The 25711-nt window shown below is 39.1% G+C and overlaps 1 protein-coding gene across 8 annotated transcripts in view; it reads right to left on the bottom strand.

Moving 5' to 3' along the window:
* MED12L (mediator complex subunit 12L) overlaps positions 1–25711 on the bottom strand; it is a 365084-nt gene that overhangs the window by 297916 nt on the left and 41457 nt on the right. For all 8 annotated transcript variants that reach the window (XM_054247017.2, XM_078354011.1, XM_054247016.2 and 5 more), the window contains exon 4: positions 22129–22288. In XM_054247017.2, the coding sequence (XP_054102992.1) occupies positions 22129–22288 (160 nt within the window). The remainder of the gene's footprint in view (positions 1–22128; positions 22289–25711) is intronic.

Raw genomic sequence — 25711 nt, forward strand, 5'->3', positions numbered from 1 at the left:
ACAGTAAAACTAAGGATGAAGTGTTGCTTCTTATAAATGAGCAAACAAAGTGGTTTCTTGAGATGGAATCTACTGGGGAAGATGCTGTGAACACTGTTGAAATGACAAGTGATTTAGAATATTCCATAAACTTCGTTGATAAAACAGTAGCAGGGTTTGAGAGGATTGACTGCAATTTTGTAAAATGTTACCGAATAGCATCACATGCCACACAGAATTCTTTCATAAAATGAAGAGTCAATGAATGTGGCAAACTTCATTACTGTCTTCCTTTAAGACTTAAATTGCTACAACCACCCCAACCTTCAGCAGCCACCACCTAGATCAGTCAGTGGCCATCAACACTGAGGCAAGACCTTCAACTAGCTAAAAAGTTACAACTCAGTGAAGGCTCAGATGACGGTAAGCAATTTTAGGGATGAAGTATTACTTAACTACGATGTTATTTTTTTTGACATATGTGATTGCACACTTAACGGACTATAATACAGTGTAAGCATAACTTTTACATGCACTGGGAAACCAAAATATTCAGGAAATTCACTTTACTGCAATATTCACTTTACTGTAGCAGTCTGGAACTGAACCCATAATACCTCTGAAGAATGTCTGTACCTTCTCTACTCGCCTGTATTCTAACATTTAGTTTCCTCTTGTTTCTGAACGCCACTTTATCACCTAGCAGGGCTTTGTCTCCCTTCTCTGACATATCACAATTTCCTCCATCTTCCATCACCATAAAACTATACTTTGCATGTAGATGATACCTAAGTATTGATTTCAATCCATATACCGTAAGGTCCTCCCAAAATAACTACCAAATCAAGCTCCTTCCCAATTACTGTCTCTTTCTTTCTTGATACAAACTTCTTCCTTTTGCAGTTGAAACTCACCACTGCATACCTTAAAAGTTTCAAACATGACAACAGTGAAAATGCCAAATTCCTTCTCTAACACACTGTCTCTAATATAGCTAATTAGAAGCACCTGTTTATCAACGGGCTCTAAATGGGCCACACAAACACTGGACTTACCATTCTTTTTCAATAAATTTCCTTGTAAATGTATGTGTATGTATGGGTTTTTGTATAAGCATATATGAAAAAACCTTTAACTTTGTTAAGGCTTGTTTTCCTCGCAACTTCCTTTTCCATCATCAAAGCCAGTAAGAATTCACTATGTAAAATGAAATGCAACAGAGATTGTTTTTTTAAAAACTCCAACCAAGCCCAGAGACTAAGGAGCAAATCTTTAAGGTGATCCACCTGATACAGCCCTTTAAGTTAGAGGTGATGGGCTCCCCAATGGAGAAACTCATTTCCTCAGAAATTCTCCTTTACACTCTAAGTACAATAGTATCCCTTTCTGAGTGGGAACAGCCTGCTCCTCAAAGCTGCAGGACATGGGATTTAACCAGCCTGATGTTGGTGAAGACTGAATGAGAGAAAAAGTACAAAACAAAAAATTTCAGTATATGTCAGTTATTACATACACCATTAACCCTCACTAAGAATGACTGAAAGATTTTCCACCATTTTTCTTACATTTTCTGTTGTTAAAATACTTTTTTGGTCAAAGATCCCATTAACAGAGTAAAAAGATAACGCACCAGTTGGGAGAGAATGTTTTCAAATTGTATATAAGGGAGTTGGGTCTAGAATACATGATGAACAATTAAGCTCAATAATAAAAAGACAACCCAGTTAAAAAACAGGCAAAGGATTTAAACAGACATTTCTCCAAAGATTAAAAAAAAAACAAATGGCCAATAAGCACATTTAAGATGCTCAACATCATTAGCCACTAGAAAAATGCAAATCAAAACCACCATGAAATACCACTAGGACAGCTACTATAAAAAAAAAGATAATAACAAGTATTGACAAGGATGTAGAGAAACTGAAATCCTCAGGTGTTCCTTTCGGGAATGTTAAATGATAAATGTAGTATGTGGGAAAACAGTTTGATAGTTCCACAAAAGTTATACAACCCAGTAAGTTATACATACCCGGGAAAACTAGCCTGTATATCTAAGAGAAATAACACATGTCCACACAAAGACCTGTAAACAAATGTTCGTAGCAGAATGATCATTATAACCAAAAAAGAAAAAAATCCAATATCCATCAATGGATACCTGGATAAATAAAAGGTGGTATATGCATACAATGTAATACTTTTCGGCCCTACGAGAAAGGGAAGTACTAAAATGTGCTACCACATGGATGTACCCTGAAAACATACGCTAACTGAAAAAGCCAGTTTCAAAGGACCACATATTGTATAATTCCATTTATATAAAACGTCCAAAATAGGCAAATCTACAGAGAAAGTAGGTTAGTGGTTGCCTGCGGCTAGTGAAGGGAAATGGAGAGTGACTGTTCATGGGCATGGGGTTTTTTAGGGGTGATGCAAACGTTCTAAAATGTGGTAATAGCTTCACAACTCTGTGAACACAATAAAAAACATTGATTATAGACTTTAAATGGATGAATTATACAGTATGTCAATTCTATCAATAAAGCTGGTTTTTTAATATTGAAACATTTAAAATGTTATCATGAAACACTTAGCTACCAATAAAATGAAGTATAAAAAAAGATTATTTCTTCATGAAGTAAAAGAAAAGATTATTCCATACTGAAAAAGTAATCCACTATGAAAGGATACAATTTCATAGGTTGGGGGAGACAGGGAGGATAAGGGGCAGAAACAAGAGTGACTTTGAGTTAATGGTTAAATTTGGGTTAACAGTAAAGGGGTGTTATTATACACTTCTATATTTGTACATGTCTGATGTCCCATAATAAAAGGATTTATAAAGTTAAGCAGTTCTACCCTATAAAATGAGCCACAGAAACTCCAAAATCCCCTACTCAGCCACTGTTCACTTGGGGAATGAAAAGTGGTCAGAGCACTGATTGGCCGCCTGGATAAAGAATAGCACAAATGAAAACTGCTGACTCAGTGCCATGAGACCAGCAGAGTCAGACCACTGCCCAGATTGCTGGGCTCTGCTGAATGATCAGTTAGTTAAGTCAGGTTCTCTGGCTGGAGAGCAGGAAAAGAGAGAAAAGGAGGAGGGGTGGGGATTCGCTGTTGGTACACAGTGGAAATGACACAGTGTGGTACATTACTGAAACACATTTTTGCTTTTAAAAAGTTTTCCTCTAAAAGAATTACCTGTAGAACACAGACGACAAATACCAAGTATCTGTTTTTGTCTGGATGACTCATTTTACTGTTATTTTAAACTGGCCATTTCGCTCTGGTTTTATTTATCATGCAATGATACTGTGCAAAGTACTATTACTTACGGATCAAGAAGGCAGCTCAAGATCAAATAAAATAAAACCCATCGATATGCAGCAGCAAACACGAAATGCCCACCATGGAATATGAGGCTACAAAGAGAAGAAAGTGATCCTATCTGAGGCGCACATGAAACAGAAGTAAACAGCAACAAAGGGCTCCAGTGTACCCTGGAACACAGGAGAGGAAGCAAGGAGGCGGTTCATCCACATCTTGGAGAAGCTACAAAAGAGTTCCACTGACAGAAACGGCAGCATATGACATTTCAGGCAAGGCAGACCTCAGGAAGGCAGAGGGAAAGTCCCCAGAGGCCAGAGTTCCTCAAACGCTAGTGCACAAAATGTTCACCAGAGGGCGCTGGTTAAACGCACAGGTTAATTTCCAACTCCAGGATTTCAACTCCAGAGGTTTGGAGTGGGGTCCAGAAATCTGCATTTTTAATCAGCAGCCCAGACGACTCTGACCCAGGCAGTGACAGGCTATGGAGTTTGGTCTTATCACAAACAGGTAACTGAAAGATTTTAAACACAGCAACGACAAGATCAGATATGTAAATTAACACTACTTCTCAGGAAGTTGTAGGGGAAACCCTTAAAACAAGGCTGCCACTCCAGTGGGGATATGCCTGCAGCAGGGAAAGAGGCAGGTGAGACACCTTTGCGAGGCAGAAGAGGAAACACCCCAATGTGGAGATGAAGGAAAGAGAAAGGGCAGGGCAGCGAACACATTTCCAAATGGATGGTCCTGGTGCCATCGAAGATTATGTGGAATTAGAGAACAGCTGGGGAGGGGTGACAGGGCTGGGTCAGTTTGTTATTTCATGAAATTGTTTTAATGCAACTTCATATTTTGAGATAATTGTAGATTCACATGCAAGTGTAAGAAATAGAGATCCCATGCACGCTTTACCTAGTTTCGCCAAATGTTAACTTCTTTCAAAACTATAGTACAATATCGCAACCAGTATACTGACATTGAAGCAACTCACCAACCTTATTCAGGTTTCCCAGTTTTCAGTTTTGTTTTGAACACACTGGATCTAAAATGCTGGACAAATTCATGGGAAAATATGTTGAGGAGAAGGTGAATATGCAGGTCTGACACTCAGAAGAAGGGTCAGAGGTAAGACACAAATGTAGTGACTGCTACCACATATGTGGAATGTGATGCCTTAAAGAATGTGTTCATGATCACAGAAGTACCTAACAGACAAAATCCTGCAGACAGATCTTTACTGTGCAGAGTGACAGTATCAGTGGGCACTCATTGGGCACTGGCCCTCTTCTAAGCCCCTGACATGCATTATCTAGCTTACGGGTGGTGAAAGGCACAGGTTCCTGCCCTGGCTCCAATCACTTACCAGCTTTGGAGTTTTAGAGCAAGTCATCCCTGGGGGCTTCAATTACTTGCCTGTGAAACAGGACTAATAAGTGTTCTTAGCCTATATATAATTATTTTGAGGATTAAAATGAGATGCAATATGCTAAAGCAGTGACTGGCACAGAGCAAGTGCCCAAGAGGAACCAAACTTACATGATTTACAGGCTGGGTAGAGAGGAGGCTACAAAAAAGGAGGAAGTAACCTTAGGTGAAAGCAGCATTTCTCCAACCAAGACTGGAGGAAGACCGGTAAGGACAACTGCTGCAGGTAGGTCTGCATAATGCAGGTATGTGGTGGGGGGGGCGGGGGTGAGCAGGTCGCTGAGGGTGACTGACAGGACTGTTCCTCTGGATGTTCCAGGGACAGGTGGAGAGGGTAGGGAAGGAAGCCTGAAGGCAGAGGTGAAGATGTGACCAACTACAGTGAGCAAAGGGCCCTCCACCTAAGGAGTGAGGAACAGCTGAGGAAGGGGAAACAGTGCCCCAGCAAAGATAAGGCCATTACAAAGCAACATATAAATACCTGCCCAGCTGTGTGTCAGGGAGTCAATGCTTAAAGATTTCAGAGGAAAAGAGACCAAGTCAGAAAACACCGCAAGGTTTTGCAGAAACTCCCGACTGCATCCTTCTTCCTGTGAGGTTGCTGGGCAGTATCTGATAGCTGGGGAGAACACTGGACACCTTTCTTGGATTCTCCCTTCGCTGACAGGTCGCCAATTCTCATTTCCATTTTAACACAAACATGCTAACTGTTGCATTTAGGGAATTTTTCCCCAGTCGTCCTTTTTCCCTATCAACCCTGTACACACATCTCAAGCTAAGGCGTGTGGCAACCACAGAATCCAATTTTAGCCCCTGGAACAAGAATTTCCTATTCGACACATCAGTTACACCACCAGCTTCCTCCACAGCTACAGCGTTCGGGGCTTCCTTCTAACAGAGGGACACACTGAACATCTGCCACCAATAGGCTCAGCTACTTCTCCAGGGCATGAGATAGCTGCCTGAAATTAATGTTATAATTATCATATGGTAAAACTTCTCTAATCTTTTCAGATTTCTATATATACCTGAGTGAGCAACAGCCTTGGCTGTGGTGAGTCATTCCTATCACTGGGAATAATGGGGAGAGCATTTTTACAAATATTAAATTGATGCACTTAATAAACCACTTAGGCCATGTCCCCACAACCTTCTACATGTGACACCAAGCCATGAGTTTTACTGCCCTGGGACAGGAAGACTGTAGGAAGATGACAGGCTTGTCTTTTAGCAACAGAACACCACTTTGCTTCCCTGTAGAGAACACACCTCTGTGCACTCCTCTGACCAGGCCTTCAGGGGCAATGCTCTAGAAGGGGGAAGAGGAGAGAGACATGGGGAAGAAAGGGAAGGCACCCACCCTTCTGAAGATCCAGGTGAAAGGAAGAAAAGGAAAAATGGAGGGCCAGCATTGGTGAAAGACCCTTGCTGCTAGCCCCACACTGGAGACACAGGAGTTATTTAAATTATTACATCAGGTATTTCACGACCCTCACTCCTCTCCCAGCTTCTGCTACAGAGACAGTGGGAGGAAGCTTCCAGTCATCTGAAGATGACTGTTTTCTGTTTTCACTTTGCACTGGAATTTAACCCCATGATCAGCTGTGGTTAGAATGACGTTTCAATAGTCAAAGTAGCATTGTGCTTACTATTTAGGTCCTAAATGCAATTACCATAAAGTTTCTATTTCTGAACAAGCTTTAGACAGCTAGGAGTCTTTCATTAGAACACAAACACAAATACGACAGACATCATACTGCCAGATGACCATGTAAAATAACCCTAGAGCAAAAAATTCTAAAACACAACAAAAATGCTTACACAGTACACAGACCTGCCAGACCCACTCTGTCATCCCTCTCATTCCCTGCTCTGGAACTCACTCCTTTGTGATTTTTCTGGAGACTAAAGAATGATGCATGATATGTTCATTTAATAAAAGCTATTTGCTTTAGCTGTATCAGACTCACAAAGACATTCCTAGTATAATTTATTGACCCCTAACTGTCACTCATAGAGTAACAGCATACTCTATGAATTCCTTGACTACAAAACAACGAATTTGAATCAGGCTTTAGAGTCATGTTATTCCAGGGATTTCACTTGGATGTTTATACACATTTTGAAAATGACTTTGAAACCTAATGTACCTCTTTTTTTAATTTAAAAAAAAAAAAAAGCTTTCTATTTATCATGGAATTAACATTCGAGTGCAAACTGCAAAAAGAAAGAACCTCACTTTTATAAGTAAGTCATTAAAAGGTTAGCTTAGAGCCATTTAAAAACCAAGGCCATTGTATGTACAGTATGGAAAAAGCACCAATTTTTTAAAGGACTATTAAAAATAGACAAAAGGCTATTTTATCCGATACGAGAATTGCAACTCCTGCTTTTTATTTATTTATTATTTATTTTTGCTCTCCATTTGGTTGGTAAATCTTTCTCCATCCCTTTGTTTTGAGTCTTTGTGTATCCTTGCATGTGAAACAGGTCTGGATGTAAAATGCCATTGGGTTTTGGCTGTGTCTTTTGATTGGGGGATTTAGTCAATTTAAATTTAGGGTTGCTGCCATTTGATGTTGACTGGCAACAAGAGCTAACGATCCTAACACCCAGATACGAGACTTAGATTCAATGAGACAGAAAATTAATAAGGATATCAAGGACTCGAACTCAGATCCGAAACAAGTAAACTTAATAAATATTCATAGAGCTCTCCACTTCAAATACACAAAATATACATTGTTGTCAATACCACATCACACCTACCCATAAGCTTAAATGAAACATTGATTGGCCATTATTAATACCCAATTTTTTTCAAAATAAAGCAATATTTCCATTTACTCTCCCTCTTTCTCTTCCTCTTTCTTCCTCTCCTTTACTTATTTTTTTTTCTTTCCTTCTCTCAAAAAAAAAGATATCAACTTGTAAACCTCTAGACCCAGGTCGGCAATGTCTCTCTCATTGCTTGATTTCCTTCCTTCCTTCCCTTCCCTCCCTCCCTCCCTCCCCGCTTCCTCCCTTCCTTCCTTCCTTCCTTCATCCCTTCCTTCCTCCAAAAAAAAAAAAAAAAAAAAAAAAAAATAGACAAAAGGCTGGGTGCGGCGGCTCATGCCTATAATCCCAGCACTTTGGGAGGCCGAGGCGCGTGGATCACGAGGTCCAGAGATAGAGACCATCCTGGTCAACATGGTGAAACCCCATCTCTACTAAAAATACAAAAAATTAGCTGGGCATGGTGGCGCGTGCCTGTAGTCCCAGCTACTCAGGAGGCTGAGGCAGGAGAATTGCCTGAATCCAGGAGGCGGAGGTTGCAGTGAGCTGAGATCACGCCATTGCACTCCAGCCTGGGTAACAAGAGGAAAACTCCGTCTCAAAAAAAAAAAGACAAAATACATACAATATATCTCAGAGGATATGCATGGAACTGGTAAGAATTATTGCCTCTAAACTATGTAAAGAGGGGTCTGGAATGGAGGTAGGGGGTCTGAAGACTGTGGTAGAAAGGAGACTTCACTATCCCTTTTTGAATATTTTGCATTTTGTGCTACATTTTGTAATCTTACCTATTATAAATTGTAGCTCACACAAGAAGCTATCTTTTCTTAAAATTCTCTTGTTTATGCTTTAAGCAACAGATCTGCAAGATGCCCAACGAATTAAAACACACCAAACACTGAGCTTCTGGAAGCATTCTTCATACCTTAGCAAACACCACTCTCCCATTCAGCCTCACACAGATCCTCATTTGATATGAACAGCATGCAAATTCTGAATCTAAATGGACCGGGAAAGAGAAGTCTAAGATAGAATTCCCTATTCTTCCACTTGCCATGAACTTTCTCTCCTAATTTGTAAAATGGAGACACTCAGCTACCTCAGAGAATTTTCAAGAAAACTGGCCCAAATGAGAAGCTATGAAACCAGAATGTAAACTGCCAAAACTTCGAACAAGCTTATTTTTTCAGTATACTATCTTCCAAGTATTAGACATGCACATATATACCAAGAGCCATACAAAAGGTAGAGAACGATGATATTACCAATTAAATCAAGGTTCTTATTAACAATTTATCATAGAGGATAACGAATTTAAGTGGTAATGAACATTTATTAGGATTAACTAGAAAAAAACTGTTGAGTAGCAATGAATTCTTAACAGAGAGTGCAGCAAATACACTATACATAACTAGAAGCTTAACTCATTTGCTCATAAGTTGACAAAGAGGAAGATGGAAGATAACTGAAGAAACAAGAACTGCTTCTTAAGATGCAAAAAAAAAAAAAAAAAAAGGAAAAATCCCAAATCTTTTTTTTTTTTTTTTTTTTTTTTTGATCCAGTCTTGCTCTGTCGCCCAGGCTGGAGTGCAGTGGTGTGTCTGGGGTCACTGCAACCTCCACATCCCCAGTTCAAGCAATTGTCCTGCCTCATCCTCCTGAGTAACTGAAATCACAAGTGTGCATCGCCACACCCAGCTAATTTTTGTATTTTTAGTAGAGATGGCATCTCACCATGTTGGTCAGGCTGCTCTCAAACTCCTGACCTCATGATCCACTCACCTCAACCTCCCAAAGTGCTAGGATTACAGGCATGAGCCACCGTGCCTGGCAAAAAATTCCAATTTTTACTTAATGGCTAGATTTCTTCAAGGCATAGCTCATATTTTACTACTATAGAAAACTTTCCCTAATTTTTTCAGTCTACCCATTATTTTCTATATGATTATGTATTATACTCCATTTTAGGTGTGCATCTTGCAACCACAAAAAAAAATGGTATCCACTTAAAGACAGAGAGCACAGCCCCCATTTGGTTAAAAATCTTCACAGCATCTACCCCAATGCACGAACTCCTGATAAACCTTTTTGAAACTAAATCACTCCTTATTCAAGTGAAATATAGTAATTTTTTTCAATGTGTTTCTCTAAGAAATTCAAAACTGGCCAGGCACAGTGGCTCACGCCTGTAATCCCAACACGTTGGGAGGTCGACGCAGGTGGATCCCAAGGTCAGGAGTTCAAGACCAGCCTGGTCAACGCAGTGAAACCACATCTCTACTAAAAATAAAAATTTAGCTGAGTATGATGGCATACGCCTGAAGTCCCAACTACTCAGGAGGCTTAGGCAGGAAAATCATTTGAACCTGAGAGGCAGAGGTTGCAGTGAGCCAAGACCGGGCCATTGCACTCTATCCTGAGTGACAGAGCGACCCCATCCCCCCTCTCAAAAAAAATCCAAAACTATCATGGGCAGACATTTTCTTTGATTTTTACAAAAAAATTAACTAAACATAAATACACAACCTGATCACCACCACACACCAGTATTCTAACATGGGACCAGTATTCTAACAAGGTCTAACATTTTTACTTTGGAAAAGCTGAAATGTTTCCACAGGGCAACAATTGGGCAAACAGAGTTACTGTGTAGCATATTAAACTTGATTAGAACTTTTTAAAGTTTCTGTAAATAAGCAAAGTATGATGGTGGTAGCCAGAGGCTGGTGGAGGGGAGGAAAGGGGAGCTGTTCAATGGGCAGTTTCAGTTTTGCAAGAGGAAAAAGTTCTACAAATCAGTTTTAAAACAATGTGCATTTTTAGTTAATACTGCTATACCATACACTTATAATTGGTTATGATGGTAAATTTTATGTTTTACCTCCTTAATAAAGGGTTTGTAAATAGTGAAAATCTGCATATTCAATTAACTGAAAAGCTACATACCTGGGAAAATATTAAAAGTCGTCCAATGTTTACAAAGAACATCTACTTCATTTTAGTTAAGGTCCCAAGAAGCAAGTAGTCAGCTTAGAGAAAAGTAAGCTCTTGTAATTTATCCAACTAAAATTGTAATGCTACTGGGTAAGCTGGCATTCCTTGAACTTCCTCGAAATCTTTTTCGTAAAACATTCTTACAGCAAGATATCTTCCAGGGAAAGTACCAATGACAACAAAAAAATGGCAGTAATAATTTGGGACTGTGATTAGGCTTAGCTAACTTTTGTTTATATGAAAGATCCTCTTGCACATGTCTTAAAGAGTCCAGTGGTTCTAAGTGATTTATTGTGAACACAGCAGCTGATGTCCATAAACTTCTCAGTTATTCTCCAAAAGCAATTATTTTCAACTCTTTCATCAGTTGTGTTTCTTTTATTTGCCTCTATCTCTAAATAACATAATTATAGTCCTACTTCCTGATTAATAAGCATTACCTACTGGCTTCCTACTATGCAAGATGATGAACATTCAGCTCTCTTTTACCTCCCATCAAGATCTTACTTATGTATTTCCCCTCTGCCTGTCCCACCAATAGTCTCCTCTCATAACCTGAATAAGTCTAGTCCATGTTTATACTATGAAGGAAAACTTGGCAGATTCTAACCAAATGGAAAAATCCATTTAACAGACATCAATACGAATTCATGTTTAGCTCAAGAGACACAATCTCATACAGAAATATTTATAAATATATGTACATACATGGGTTAGTCCATACACATCCATCTCCTTAATCTGTCAACTGAGAGGGCCTAGAAGCAATGACACCCCAAGTAGCAATAAGCACACTTTGCGCTCAGCTTTTGGTTTCTAATACCACTCTCCTTTAAAGAGAACCAGGGCTCCTTGGAGAAATAGCTGATTATAGGATTGGGGCAGAAAATAAACACAATGAATGCATCTTCTAAAAACAAAGAGTCTTCTAAAAAACCTAGAATGCATCTTCTAGTGCCAGAAAATAAGGAAGTACTTAGAAAAACAGAAACGAAGCAAACTAAGATGGTTATGTCAAATGGACACAGGACACAGCTGGAAGAGCTCTCAATGGGCAAAGATGGAACAAAATAGAGTATGATAATCCAAAACATAAAGTAAACATCTATGAATCAATACTGATAGAAATGCTTAAATATATGCATTAATGACTTAATGAATAGATAGTAGGCAGGTAGGTAGATAGATAAGAGATAAATCTCCCATGCAGAAGAATTTCCAGTACTTTAAGTAGATACTCTGCCCTCAAGGAGGAGGATGGTTAACTCCCCACATCTTAAGTGCGGACTCTGCATATTGACTTCCTTCCAAAGACTACAGTGTGGAAAGGGATGGGAGGGAAATAACTTTACACTGTAAAACCTGGAAGTGCTACTTCAGCCAGGTGATTGAGGTTAACATCAACAGTTGTAAGTTAGGGTGATAGCATGTACCCTTGATGTAACACTATCAGAAGGGTACTTGACTTCTGTAACCCCAGTCTAACCATAAGAAAAACATGAGACAAATTCCAACAGAAGATCACCCTACAACATACCTGACTAGTACTCCTCAAAACTGCCAAAATCATTGAAACTGAGAAAATGTCACTGTCAAGATATGCCTAGGGGAGATATGACAACTAAATGTAATGTAATACATTAATAGGATCCTGAAATGGAAAAGAGCCATTAGGTTAAAACTAAGGAAATCTGAATATGCACTGACTTTTATAATAATCAATATTAGCTCATTAATTATAATAAATATATCATATTAATGCAAATGTTAATAATGGGAGAAACTGTGCGCAGGGGTGAGAAGTACACATGGGAGCCCTGTACCATCTTCTCAATTTCTCTGTAAATCTAAATATTTTTAAACATTTTTGAAATAAAAACAAGGGACTGGCCAAATTGTGGTACAGCCACACAATGAAGGACTAAGAGGCCACAAAAAGAAACAGGGAATGTCAAGCAATCGCTAGCATATCATTAAGTAAAAATAAGGCAAAGACATCCAATAGTATATACAGTATGCTAACTTCCATGTAAGCAGAAAGAAGAAATAAGAAGATATAAGTATTTGCATATTTTTGTAAAAATAAAAACTGGAAGATTAAAAACTAGTAAGAAATGGTTATATCTGAAGATGGGGTAAAGAGAATTGTGTGAAAAGATGGAGATAACTTCTGCATATCTTTATATAGTTTTTACTCTTGAATATGTCAAGGTGTTACATATTCAAAACATAAAATTAGTTCATAAGAGAAAAATCAAACCCTAAAATGGAAAACAAACTGAAACAGTGTACCTTACTGCAGAGAGAATCAGTTTCAAATTTAAAAAAATTAACTTTCACATTACTTTCAATGTATCAGATTATAATTCTCAAGCCAGTATGTTTGTAGCAGGATAAAGTAGACAAGTAACCATGTTCATGTCACTATAAATCATTTACTTGTTCATGTAATAGAAGTGAAATAAACAAAATTGAAGCAATAAAAATTATTTCCTGTTAAATGGGACATGCTAAACATAAACTGGAAATAGGAAGAAAACTCCTGCATATATGCACACACATGCAAATATGTGAGTCTCCATCCATCTATCAACTGATGGGGCCTAGACACAACATCCCAGTAGCAATGAGTACCTTTAGCACCCAGATCTTGCTTTCTAAATACCATTCCCCACTAGAAAGAAGCAGAGTTCCTTAGACAAAGGCTCTTTGCAGATCTGAGGCAGGAAAATTAAAAGAGCCTGGGATATCTTTCTGTGCCAGAAAGCAAGGAAATGTCCCTTGACAAATGGTGTCATGTCAAAAGCATACAAAAGACCTGGAAGGGTCTCTGACCAATTTGGGGATAATTTTGGCAAAATTTAACATGAGTGTACTTGGTTGTAAAACACAGATTAAATAAAAATCCATGAGCCCATAACAATGGCCAAAAATAAACTTTTTAAATAAAAAAAAATAGAGAAATGTTTTTCACCACTGTGGAGGTGCAACTACAATTTCTACTCCAAAAATTGAAATCAAAGGAAAATAGTTTGGCATTTATTATTCCTTTTTTAGAAAGCACTGTAATTTATCACATGAGAGAAAGCCCTCATTTACAGAAGAATGCCAACATCTTGCCATTCCCAAAGATATAACTATTCCAGGCTCAGTTCATCAACAGATGTTAAAACTTTTAGATAAAAGATTATTGAGGAATGGAATAGCTGTGGGTACCAAAGTCTCACCTCCAATAGTCCCATTCCTTCTATTGGAGAATGGTTTTTACCAGATAGCCAGAGTTACCTCACTGGTTACAACCTATTTTTCATGCCTAAGCAAAGTGTGAAATTAAGCTTATACAAGCACTTCTGTCCAATCTTCAGGATTACTTTCAGCATAAACAAGGCAGATAATACCTTTATGACAAATGAGATTGAAGGAACACTGTGAAAATGTGGAGGGAATCTTGACAAAACTAAAAGCTTGTCCCCGGAATCAAAAAAGTTAATATGCAATGTCTTCACAGACCCAAACTGCAAGTAAGCTGGTAGGCTTAGATAAGAAACCAGACTGTCAATTATGAGTTTAGCAGGACTTATTTTTGCAGTCCAAATGGCTCAGTGAATATGTCACAAATTAATTACCCACTGTGGAAGAAGGGTAGCTGTTTATTCTTTGTATTTTGGGAGTGATAAGGATAGTGGTTACAAGAGTAGAGTCAACCAAGAAATGTCTCTCATCTGACTGAAAAACCCCACAAAACCTCAGGTGGCACAGAGGAAATGACTAGGGGTAAATAGAGCAGTGCCCCAGGCAGTTTAACCACGAAGCATTTTAAGCTTCTTTGAATCTATCTGTTCCCCCAAAAAAGACCTCATGCGCATGATATGTCTTGTCACTTTTCACCATATTGAATACCCAAAAATTCCTAGGCAGAATTAAGGCTGCTCATCTTGCAAGCAGTTTCTTATTTCCTTCTCCAGTTTCCATGGCACCCTGGACTTTGCTTTGCTCCTCCTGTTCCCCACAGCACCCATGAGAACAAGAGTTCTTACTCCTCAGATTCTGCTCAGAGCCAACAGTCCTGCAGCCTGCTTCCTGTCAGCATTTGTCCCCCTAGTGATGCTTGTTGCCTCCAGATGCCCAGACCCACAATACACACAGGCCACCAGCAGCTATCACCTCACAGCCAGGAGTGAGGAGCAGGCACTCTAGTGGCAGAGGCCTGGGCATGGCTGCAGCTCCATCTAAGCCAGCAAGTTACTTAACTTCTCTGAGAGTCAGGTCCCTCATACACATAATAATACCTACATTCAAGGTTACAGATAATGCCTGCAAAGTTCCCAATACATTACACATGATAATCAATACTGGCTGGTAAGAGCAGCTCTAAGCAGTAGCATATTATCAATGGTCTACATTTACTGTGTGCCAGTCGCTGTTATAAACACTTTAAAGGTATTGACTCATTTCATTCTTAAAAAGTAATATCAGTCCAGGTACAGTGGCTCACACCTGTAACCTCAACACTGTGGGAGGCTGAGGAGGGCAGATCATCTGAGGTCAGGAGTTCGAGACCAGCCTAGCCAACATGGTAAACCCCATCTCTACAAAAATACAAAAATTAGGTGGGCATGATGCCTGTAATCCCAGCTACTCAGGAGGCTGAGGCAGAAGAATCTCTTGAACCTGACAGGCGGAGGTTGCCATGAACTGAGATCACGCCATTGCACTCCAGCCTGGAGCGACAGAGTGAGACACCTTCTGGAAAAAAAAAAGTACTGTCAATTATCCCTATGTTTTAAAGACAAGAAATTGAGGGAAAGAGTTGTAACAATAATAGTAATAATAAACCCTTCCATGGCTTTTCATCATGCACCAGAGGGAACTCACATATCCCACTCTGGCAAGCAAACCTTCACACAGCCTTTCATCACCTCCCCACCTGATAACCTATGCTCAAGCTGAAGTTAAATCCTGAAGGTGCAACAAGTTGAACAATTTGATAACCTATTTCTCTGGAGACACCATCCTTCTGCCACAAATGCCCTTCCCTGAACAACAGCCCACTCTTCAGCTCTGTCCTCCTGGGAAATGCCTCTTCTTGCAAAAGTATACACCTAAGTCACTTCCTCTGTGAATTTCCTTGGATGTCCCAAATTCCCTCAGTGGCTTATTCCTTGAGATTCCCTCTGTATCTTCTTCCTGTCCCTATGAACTCTTTCCTCCTTCTCTTATGTTTGATTGTTTGGCTGCATGTCCCCATGCACACTGCAAATACCTAGAGGGCAGTGACTACATTGCTCCACTCTTGTCCTCACTAGCCAGCAGTGTCTAGCACAGGCTCTGGGGCCAAGTTTAGAAACTCACACTGACGGGGCTCTGTGTACTACCTGCACATCACCATGCTCATCCATGAAAGGAGAATAAAGTATCTCTTTCAGAGGCCATCTGAGTAGTAAGTCATAAAATGAACAAAATACACATAGAACCTAGCAAACATTTACTAATGAAAGGGGAATCACTGGATCCTGCACACCACAGGAACCCTGGCAGACAGCCAACAGACCTGGTGAGGACTGACCATTTTCAAACAAGACACACACACATACCAGCAAAGGGATGGGACATTCCCAAGGCTGAAAAGCTTCTCCAAACAACCTAGACCATTTCCCAGCACACATCAGGAGCTGATTCAACCTAGAAATTCAATAAGCACCGTATCCCCGCTTATCACAGTACCAGGATTCCGTAAGTGCTCAAGAAATGCTAACTGTTAACAGTGATGGCAGTAACAGCAGTACATGCTGTAGTTATTATTAGTTGATTCAGCAACAATAAGACTCCTCATGGGGAAAATTCCTAAAAATAAATGTACAAAGTTCTGTTACTTACTACAAAGTCCTATTTCCTAATCTGCTCAAAGACTTTAATTATATAACTCAACGTGAGTTTTACTTTTCATTTTTAAGTATTAGCTAGCCTGTTTTAAATAATTTTCTCTGGTGAGCTCAAAATATTTAAGGCAGCTGAACATTCTTGTTCTCTTAACAATGAAACTTAATTTAATTCTAAAAATATCTGAAACCAAACATGCATTATTTCTGGTGTACTCTCCCTCAAGGGTCAGTATCACCTATTTCATGGCATTTTCTAAACATCATGTTGACCTAAATCTTTTTTTTTTTCCTCCTGGTCTCACAAGGACTAAGAATTACAAACTCTTCTTTCAGGCTTCCCTAATTCCTCTCTATTTAAAATCTCTGTCCTGATGTCCAGATTTGTCCAAGTCAAATATTTCATTACACGAGACCTCACTCATAAACCCAAGGCGCTTCTCAGTCCTCTCACTTTTGTGTAAACACTATATTGGGTACCTCTTTACTGACTGCAGACTCCCCAGGGCAGCAACCCATTTGATCTACATTTGAGATCTGTAACTCTGCATAATAACAGTGAGGATCTCTGTGTTGCTTCCTTGTTGCTGTGAGCCCACTTAACTTTGGGAAAAACTCCCTTCAATAAAATCAAACAGCAGTGCTTTATAGCTCTGTTCCAGTGCTCAAAGTAGGAACTGAAAACAAAACATATGTTTCTATTACAAAGGAATAAAAGTCATTTCTACTAAAAACACTTTACAAATCCTAAGAACAATCATCAAGACAACAAAACGCCAGAAAAGGGTGACACTTGATAGTAAATCTTGCCCCAAACATGCTGAATGATTCTTTTTTGCTATCAACGCCAGAACGGAGAATCTATTACTAGAAGTTAATCTTCTGAAGTGTATGCGATTTAATCCAATTCAACACATATATATGTGTGTACTCACTTGGCTGTATCCCTTGCTAGGAGTGTGAAACTTGCTACATTATGGCTATGTCTACACAGCCAAATGCTTTCAAATCTACTGTATAATTTGCTTTAAGAAGTTGAAAAAGCTGCTAAAGACAAAGGAGAATGTCAGAGGTATCAGGTGTAACAAAGTGATAGTAAAACAAGATTAGGTATTTGAAAAACATGCTCTTTTCATATAGTATAAATAGACTCCTGCCATTTTCAATTAAAATACATGTAAGAATATAGAGAGAAAAACTGTATATTTACAAAGGTAAATTACTAATTACAAAGGGTAGAATAGTAACTTTGCAGGATAAAAATCTGGTAGATACCACCTTACCCAAATGATCAAAGTTATCACCACCAGTATTGGGATATGATACACTAATACATTCACAGCATCAATCACCTCCAGGACACTTCAATCAGAGATGTGTAACCTAAATCTAATAATGAGAAACTGGAGAAAGGAAAATCAATGGACAGTCTACAAAATAACTTGTCTGTCTCCTTTAAAATATCAAGGTCAAAAAAAAAGAATGGCTAAAAAAATTTTCTACAATAAAGACAACTAAAAAGACATGACAAAGGCAACACGGACCCTGGATTGAATCAACATTGAAAAGACTGATGTCTGGAGAGGCTAAAGACTTGGCATTAGATCACCTAGTCTCTTGGTGGCAGCACTGATAAAAGTAAAGTCAAAAGCAAATCCTTCTGAGATTCTAGACCTAGGAACATAGGGGTGAACTCCTAAAATTTATACTTTTTCAAATATTTTTCTTTTTAGCCTTTGGCATGTCTTAGGTCAAAGCCTGGATATTCTAACATAAGAAATATTATTATAAGCACTTAATCTTCATGGTTTTAATATTCAGAATTTTAAATATACATTAATAATCACAAAAACCCATGAACTGCAATATACTGTACATTAACCAGATCCAAAAACAGAATCGTGTGTTATTTGGCTTACAGAGGAAGAAAAAACACAGCTAGTGTGTAAACCTAGTAATCACCCATTATGGATAAGCAAGTAATAAAAGTTTAACTTTTTCGTGGGGAGAAAAATAACCCTCCAAAAGTCTAAGCAGCCACAGTGATAAGGAAATTAATGGTAAAACTAATGGATCCAACAAGTCCATACCGTTCTTAAGTGGGAACTTCAGCTATACTTCCATCCATCTAGTAGAGGACAGCATGTGCTCCTGGCGATACATTCACATCTGGGCTTTCCCAGAAATGATATAACCTTTCCAATTATCAAGGGCTATCAAACTGTTTTTTGTTTGTTTGAGGGACAGGGTCTTACTCTGTTGCCCACGTGGAAGTGCAGTTGCTCAATCCCAGCTCGCTGCAGCATCAACTTCCTGGACTCAAGCTATCCTCTCACCTCAACCTCCTGAGTAGCTGGGAATACAAGTGTGCACCACCACACCTTACTAATTTTTTTGGTGTGAAGGGTTGGAGAGAGAGTCTCACTATGTTGCCTAGACTGGTCTTAAACTCCTGGGCTCAAGCCAACTTCCTGCCCTGACCTCCCAAGGTGGTAAGATTATAGACATAAGTCACCATGCCTGCCTTGACCTCTTATTTGTCCTAAAATTGTTTGAAGTTTCAGTTGTAAAAATCATTTCTGCAATTCCTTTTTGCATTTTTGTAGCAGTCAAAATCAGATTAAACGGAACATCAAGAAAAACTCTGACGAGAACACATTACCAAAAAAACATCTGTGAAGAGAACATAAGAAACGGAGTAGTCTCTCCCCTATAGCTGGTGATAATGAAAGTTTCAAGGATTATAAATTGGGATTTTTTTTTTAAATACATACATACACAGATGCAGAAATAGGTAATCACATCACATACACACAAAACATAAATGTTTCAGGCCTAATTATTCATTTACTTATTTTAAAAATTACTGACCACCTTCTGTATGCCAAGTACTGCCTTCAGAGACTTAGCACTGAACAAATCTACCAAAGTTCTTCATGGCGCCTGTGTTGTACTTGATAAAATGTAACATCAGGTGGTATTAAGAACAATGAGAAAAATAAAGCAGAATAAGAAGACAGTAACAGGGAGATATTTTGGCTGCAGTGGTTGGAGAAGGCTTCTCTTAGGAAGCGCATCTGAGCAGATACCACAGTCAAGCAAGAGAGCAGTCCCATGTACACCCACAGGTGGAGGAAGAGCCGCACCCACTGGTCAGCAAGGCCCTGAGGTCAGAATACGCAGGCAGGCTGCTGGCGTTGCTGAGTTACACAACGTGAGTGGGACAAGGGGCCATGCGAGAATTCTGGGCATACGGGTGGCATAATTTCTGCCTTAACAGTATCCTTCTGCCTACAAAGTGGAAAGCTGACATTAGAAGAAAAAAAAAAAAAAGAAGATTGGCTAAAACCCTTGCAATAGACAGGCAAAGGGGGTGGTGGTTTGTAGTTTTATTCTGAAAGTAAGGCTGACAGGATTATTGACGGAGTGAATACAGGGTTTTGAGAGAAAGATAAATACCAGGATTGACAATTTGGCTCTTACCCTTACCCACCCAATAACTACATGTAACATTTACTAAGAAGTGTCAGGAAGGAAAAAGGTAAGGGATGGTGAGAAATCAAGACCTTGATTTGATATACATTATGTTCTAGATGCCAATTCGGACACTGAGATGTCATCAAAGTGAAGGCAGCTAGTAAGCAACTGGAAATCCAGGTCCAGTCCAGTGGAGACTGGCTGGGCACAGTGGCTCACCCTGTAATCCCAGCACTCTGGGTGGTGCAGGTGAGAGGATCACTTGAGCCCAGGAATTCAAGACAAGCCTGGGCAACACAGTGAGACCCTATCTCTACAAAATATTAAAGAAAGAGCCAGGCATGGTGACACATTCATATAGTCCCAGCTACTTGAGAGGCTGAAACAAGAAGATCACTTGAGCCCAGAAGTTTGAGGAAGTAGTGAGTTACGATCACGCCACTGCACTCTAGCATGGGTGACAGAGATGCCCACCTCTAATAATTAATAAGTTAATCCAGTATGGAGATGTATGTGTGTGTGTGTATAGACACACACGCACACACACACAACACACACAAATGTAGATACATGAAGAAATGTGTGTGTGTGTGAAGGCTGAATGAATGAAACTTCAAAAAGGATAACACAGAGGAGGAGGGAGAAGAGAAACTTGAAAATCATGTTGGATCTACTTCAGCACCATTTGAAAATTTTGTCATGAAAATGTATTATTTTAGTAATAAAAAGAGGTACTTCTGTATTCCCTCAAATAAAATAAAATGCTGATGGGGAAAATAAATGCAGAAAAATATAAAGATAACAGAAGATCACCGTGAAAATAACACTCAGAAGCAATCACTGTTAGCCTGTAGATTACTACAGTCCAGGATTTTTCCCTAGGCATTTCTTTTTTAAAGCACGGTTCTGTTTTGCTTATTTGTTTTACCATGGGTAAGATGATGCCAGACTCAAAGATGGCAGCCACAGAATTCAGACCATGTTTTTGTTTTTAATTTTAAGTGTTCATGCTTTTGAGTGAGCTCCACTCACCATGAGGGCGCCCCTACCACTCCCCACCACTTTATACCCCAACTCATTTATCAAGGGCACCACCTGGCATCTAAAGACATCTGTACTATGTCTCTCCTCCTCAGAGATTTGTGATTGGACTCTCCCTTATAAAACCATAAGCTGTTTTCATTTCATGAAGAATATTTATAAACCTAATCTCTAAATGGTCACTTTTATATATAATTCTTTACATACATTTCTGGTTTAGCCTATCTCCTACAAAGCAGGTTTTAGCACCATCTCAAGAAGTCACAGTCTAGAAACCAAAAAAGGGAGGGCTCTGACTGAAAACAATGACCATGGTCAGCATAATTCTGGACACGGAAACTTGGTGAGAATAAGACTGACATTCCTGCCTTTACGGACCTTATATTTTAGTGCATGTGAGTTGGGGCACATAGTGACAGACAGAAATATTTAAAACATAATTTCAGATATTGAGATGTACATTGAATAAAATAATAACATGTAAGGACATAACCAGAAGTAGAGGGAGAGGAGAGAAAGAAAGGGAATATAATTTAGGTAAGTGACCAGAGAAAGCCTCCTGCAGAAATGACATTTAAGCCAAAGCTTGGGTGAAGAGACAGAAGCATGCAAACATCCTAGAGAAGACCAACCAAGTACAACGAGCAAGAAACACAGAAGCCCTGAAAAGCAAAAAAGCTCAGCTCAGCATATTAGGGGGACAGGAGGAAGGCAATGTGGCTGGAACATCACAGGAAGTGGGGGCAAATCAGAGATGACCTCATTGGCCACAGTAAAGACTCTAGATGTGCAATAAGAAATTAATGTAAATTTATAAACAGAAACACAATATGATATCATTTAGCCTTGGAGATTAATATGGTAGTTACGCAGAGAATAGAACATAAGGAGCAAAAGTAACAGCAGAGAAATCTGCTAAAAGGCTGCAACTCTATCCAGTCAAGAGATGTCAGTGGCTTGAACTAGCATTTCAATAGCCGTCATGATAAAATGTGTTCAGATTCAGGATATATTTTGGCAATAACATCAGCAGCCCTTGCTAATGGAATCGGAATTCTGAAACTGAGTAAACAAGGAATAGCTGCCCTATCCATACCCAAGTAACTCAGTCTCACCACAGACCTCAACACTCACCATGCTGGGCTGCGTCCAGAGGTTGCAGGCAACAATTACTTGCAAAATCAATAATGAAATGTAAGGTGTATTGTACTCTCTCACTTACCCAAATTTGGATCAGCAGGCTGACGTTTCTTAATTTTAGCTTCAGATATAGCAGAATAGTAGGCACAAGTCATCTTGATCAGCCACGTTGCTCGAACCATTGGCACAGAATATTTAGCTAAATATGCAAACACATCCTCTTTTTTGCTAAGGATAGGAACCTAAAAAGAAATAACATTGTATATTTACAATAATCACATACTGTGTTCATCACTAGATAAACCTAAAGGGGAAGCAAAAGAAAGAGGCTGTAAGTTACCTGCTGATTCTAAGAAAGTATATCCTTGATGGATTTTCAAATAGTGAATGCAGTTTTGTTTTTGTTTTTGTTCTTTTAAGAAATATTTTAAGCCAATTTTCATTAAGAAAACACAATCAAAACTAGGTTTACTACAATATAAAAGTTTTATTAGTTGTGCTTTCTTATTTTAAAAATAAATTATTTTCAAATTCTTAGATGCTGAGAGCTACTCATCTTATTAACAGAGCAAGGAAAAATAATTTCATGACAGTCCTTCAAAGAATTTAACTCAAATTGGAAGGGACAGATCAAGTGAAAATTGTCCCTACTCTGTATTTTATCCAGGACCTTTTTTGATTAACATTTCATAAGAGTAACAATTTCCAGAAAGCTTCTAAAAGTGACGTTAGTCCAAAATTTAAAAGAGAGGCTACAATGATGGATCAGTGAATCTGCCTAATAAACACTGAGCCAGAAATAGCTAGGTAATTAATTTACTGGTTGAAATTAGGCACTTGAGGCAGTTAATTATGTCTTCCAGACCACAAAGGTACTATTTAGCAAATTAGTGTCCCAATGTACCAATGAATGGTTTGAAAGAGTTAATTCATTCTTCTAGTATCCCTCATAAATATCCTAAGAATAGTCCATTCATCTATATCATCTATTCAAGTTTATGAATATAAAGGAAGAAAAACAGTGAACAAAGACTATATTAGCCATGATGCAGCAGGATGAAAGCAATGAGACTGAGGGGCGAGGACTTGCCCCACGCCAGCTATGACCCCCTCTGTACTCCACTCCTGAATGAAGCCTGTTTGGCTAAGCTCATCATTCCCGGGATCCTTATTTACGAACTGTGTTAATAACATCGACCCTGTCTACCTCAGAGTGTAGTTATAAGGATAAAGCAAAACAATTACATGAATCAAAATTATAATGATTATTTGTTGTCAGTTCTAAGGATTTCTCCATGCCAACCAAAGTGCTTTCAGGCCATGAATGTGATCATTTCTTAGAGGATCCTGAACATTGCTGCTATAAATACCAAGAGCCCTGGTCTCTCCTACTTGATTTTCTCGAAAATTAAGGCTTCACACCAGCTAACTGATTCATATAGCATGGCATTTTTCTCTTAACCAAATCCTCATCATACAGTAGATATCTAGCACTGATATGTCACAAATTTGACTATTCATGCACTTGATACAACATGTGATCCTAAAGGCTGGGTGCTGTGGCTCATGCCTGTAATCCCAGCACTTTGGGAAGCCAGGGTGGGTGGATCACAAGGTCAGCAGTTCAAGACCAACCTGACCAACACAATGAAACTGCGTCTCTACTAAAAATACAATGATTAGCTAGGCATGGTGGCAAGTGCCTGTAATCCCAGCAACTCAGGAGGCTGAGGCAGGAGAATTGCTTGAACCTGGGAGGCAGAGGTTGCAGTGAGCCGAGATAGCTCCACTGTACTCTAGCCTGGGCGACAGAGTAAAGACTCCGTCTCAAAAAAAGAAAAAAAAAATTGCGATCCTAGAATAATTCTTTTTAAGAGATAATTCTTTTAGTGTGTGGCCCTTAAAAACAAGATAACTATTTCACTTGTTCTTGCCAAAGAAACACGAAGCTTTTCAATGCTGAAAGAAAAGCTGCCTGGGTTGCACCTTAAGATGCAGTATATTTGGGTCCTGTACGGTGGCTCATATACCAACACTTTAGGGGGCAGAGGCAGGTGGATCACTTGAGCCTAGGAGTTTGAGACCAGCCTAGGAAGCATGGCAAAACCTTATGTCTGCTAAAAATATAAAAATCAGCAAGATGTGCTGACTGAGGAGGGAGAATCACTTGAGCCTGGGAGGTGGAGGTTGCAGTGAGCCAAGATCACACCACTGCACTCCACTCTGGGCAATACAGAAAGAACAGGTCTCAAAAAAAAAAGAGGGAGTGTATCCATATACATATTTCATGGGCAACTGAAAAGACTTTAGATCATGTACAGTTCCTGCCTTGGGTGCTGACTTCAGAACACAGACCCCATGACAGAGGCAATTGCACTGCACCCAATACAACTAAAAGGGAGATAAAAGTCACATAGGCCAAAGCTAAAAGGCTTCCTCTCTGCAGACAAGATACTAAATTGTAACTCTTATAGACAAAAAAAAAAGATACAATTTGACAGGCACATTTTCTGAAAATTAGGCTTACAAGGCACATCTCTCATGGAGCACAAGGCTCTTGGTTTACTGGCTATCATTTAAGTCAGGGACAAGAAAAGCAGCACAGAGTTCAATATTCAGCTCAAGACCTAAGCTGCTGCTTTTCACTAGAATGTACAGTGTGGTGTCAGTGAGTTAAATTTTCACTGTCAAGGTGAGGTTGTCTGTTATGCAGACATGCCAAAAGGTTATATAGGTCAAGGCCTGAAACATAAGCAAGTACAAGTTAACATCTCCGAAAGAGTCGCTACTACTAGAATCTTTCATAGATGCCTAAAGGATTTCCTTTGAACTAGAATTGGCAGGGGGAAAAAAACATGTGAACTTGCGAAATGTTAAGATGAGACAGCAAACCAAACTCAGCACAGATCTTATGTTAGCAGCACAATGCAAACCTCTAGTTCACTGTCCATACTGGCAGAAGACTATGAGAACTGGTTTACGCAAATCAAGGCTTTGGAATTCAGAAGAATATATGTAAAAGAAGTTACTCAATTAAGAAAGCATACCAACCAGACACATATTAATAATTTTGTCAAATCTACAGTTGGGCCAACTCAGAAAAATATGTTTATACTGACTAAAGTATTGACTTCCTCACCTTCTTGCATTACATGTTTTTCAGTAAAGAATCCTCTTGCATTACATGTTTTTCAGTAAAGAATCCATCTAATTTTAAATGATAGCTAAAACTTGGAAATCACAGGGCAGCTATCTAGCTCTAAATCAAGCTACAGGTGCATCTAAGTACAGAAAGAAAATTAAGACACCTAGCATGTGCTGGCTTTCAATCCACAGAAGGGTGTCCTATCACCTTTCTCCTTCAATGTACATTATTACTGCATCCTCTGTTTGCTAAGCAAGGGTAAAGGCAAAAGAAAATGCCATAGACCACAGTAATCAAAGTCACCTGAAAGGAGCAGGTGAGAGTTAATGAACTGAACTGCTCAAGACCTAGAAGAATATCCCTAGATGCCAGAAGTCTCTTTTTCCAAATAAATCTACAATTGTGATTGAGTTTAAAGGTCCTTTACCAAAACTCCATCTCAAAAAAAAAAAAAAGTCCTTTACAAGCCTCTCTGTGGATAAAGCCTTGCTGTGCTGTGAAGCTTTATAGTAACAGAAAA

This window comes from Callithrix jacchus, chromosome 17, assembly GCF_049354715.1.
Source record: "Callithrix jacchus isolate 240 chromosome 17, calJac240_pri, whole genome shotgun sequence".
NCBI classification, from domain to species: domain Eukaryota; kingdom Metazoa; phylum Chordata; class Mammalia; order Primates; family Cebidae; genus Callithrix; species Callithrix jacchus.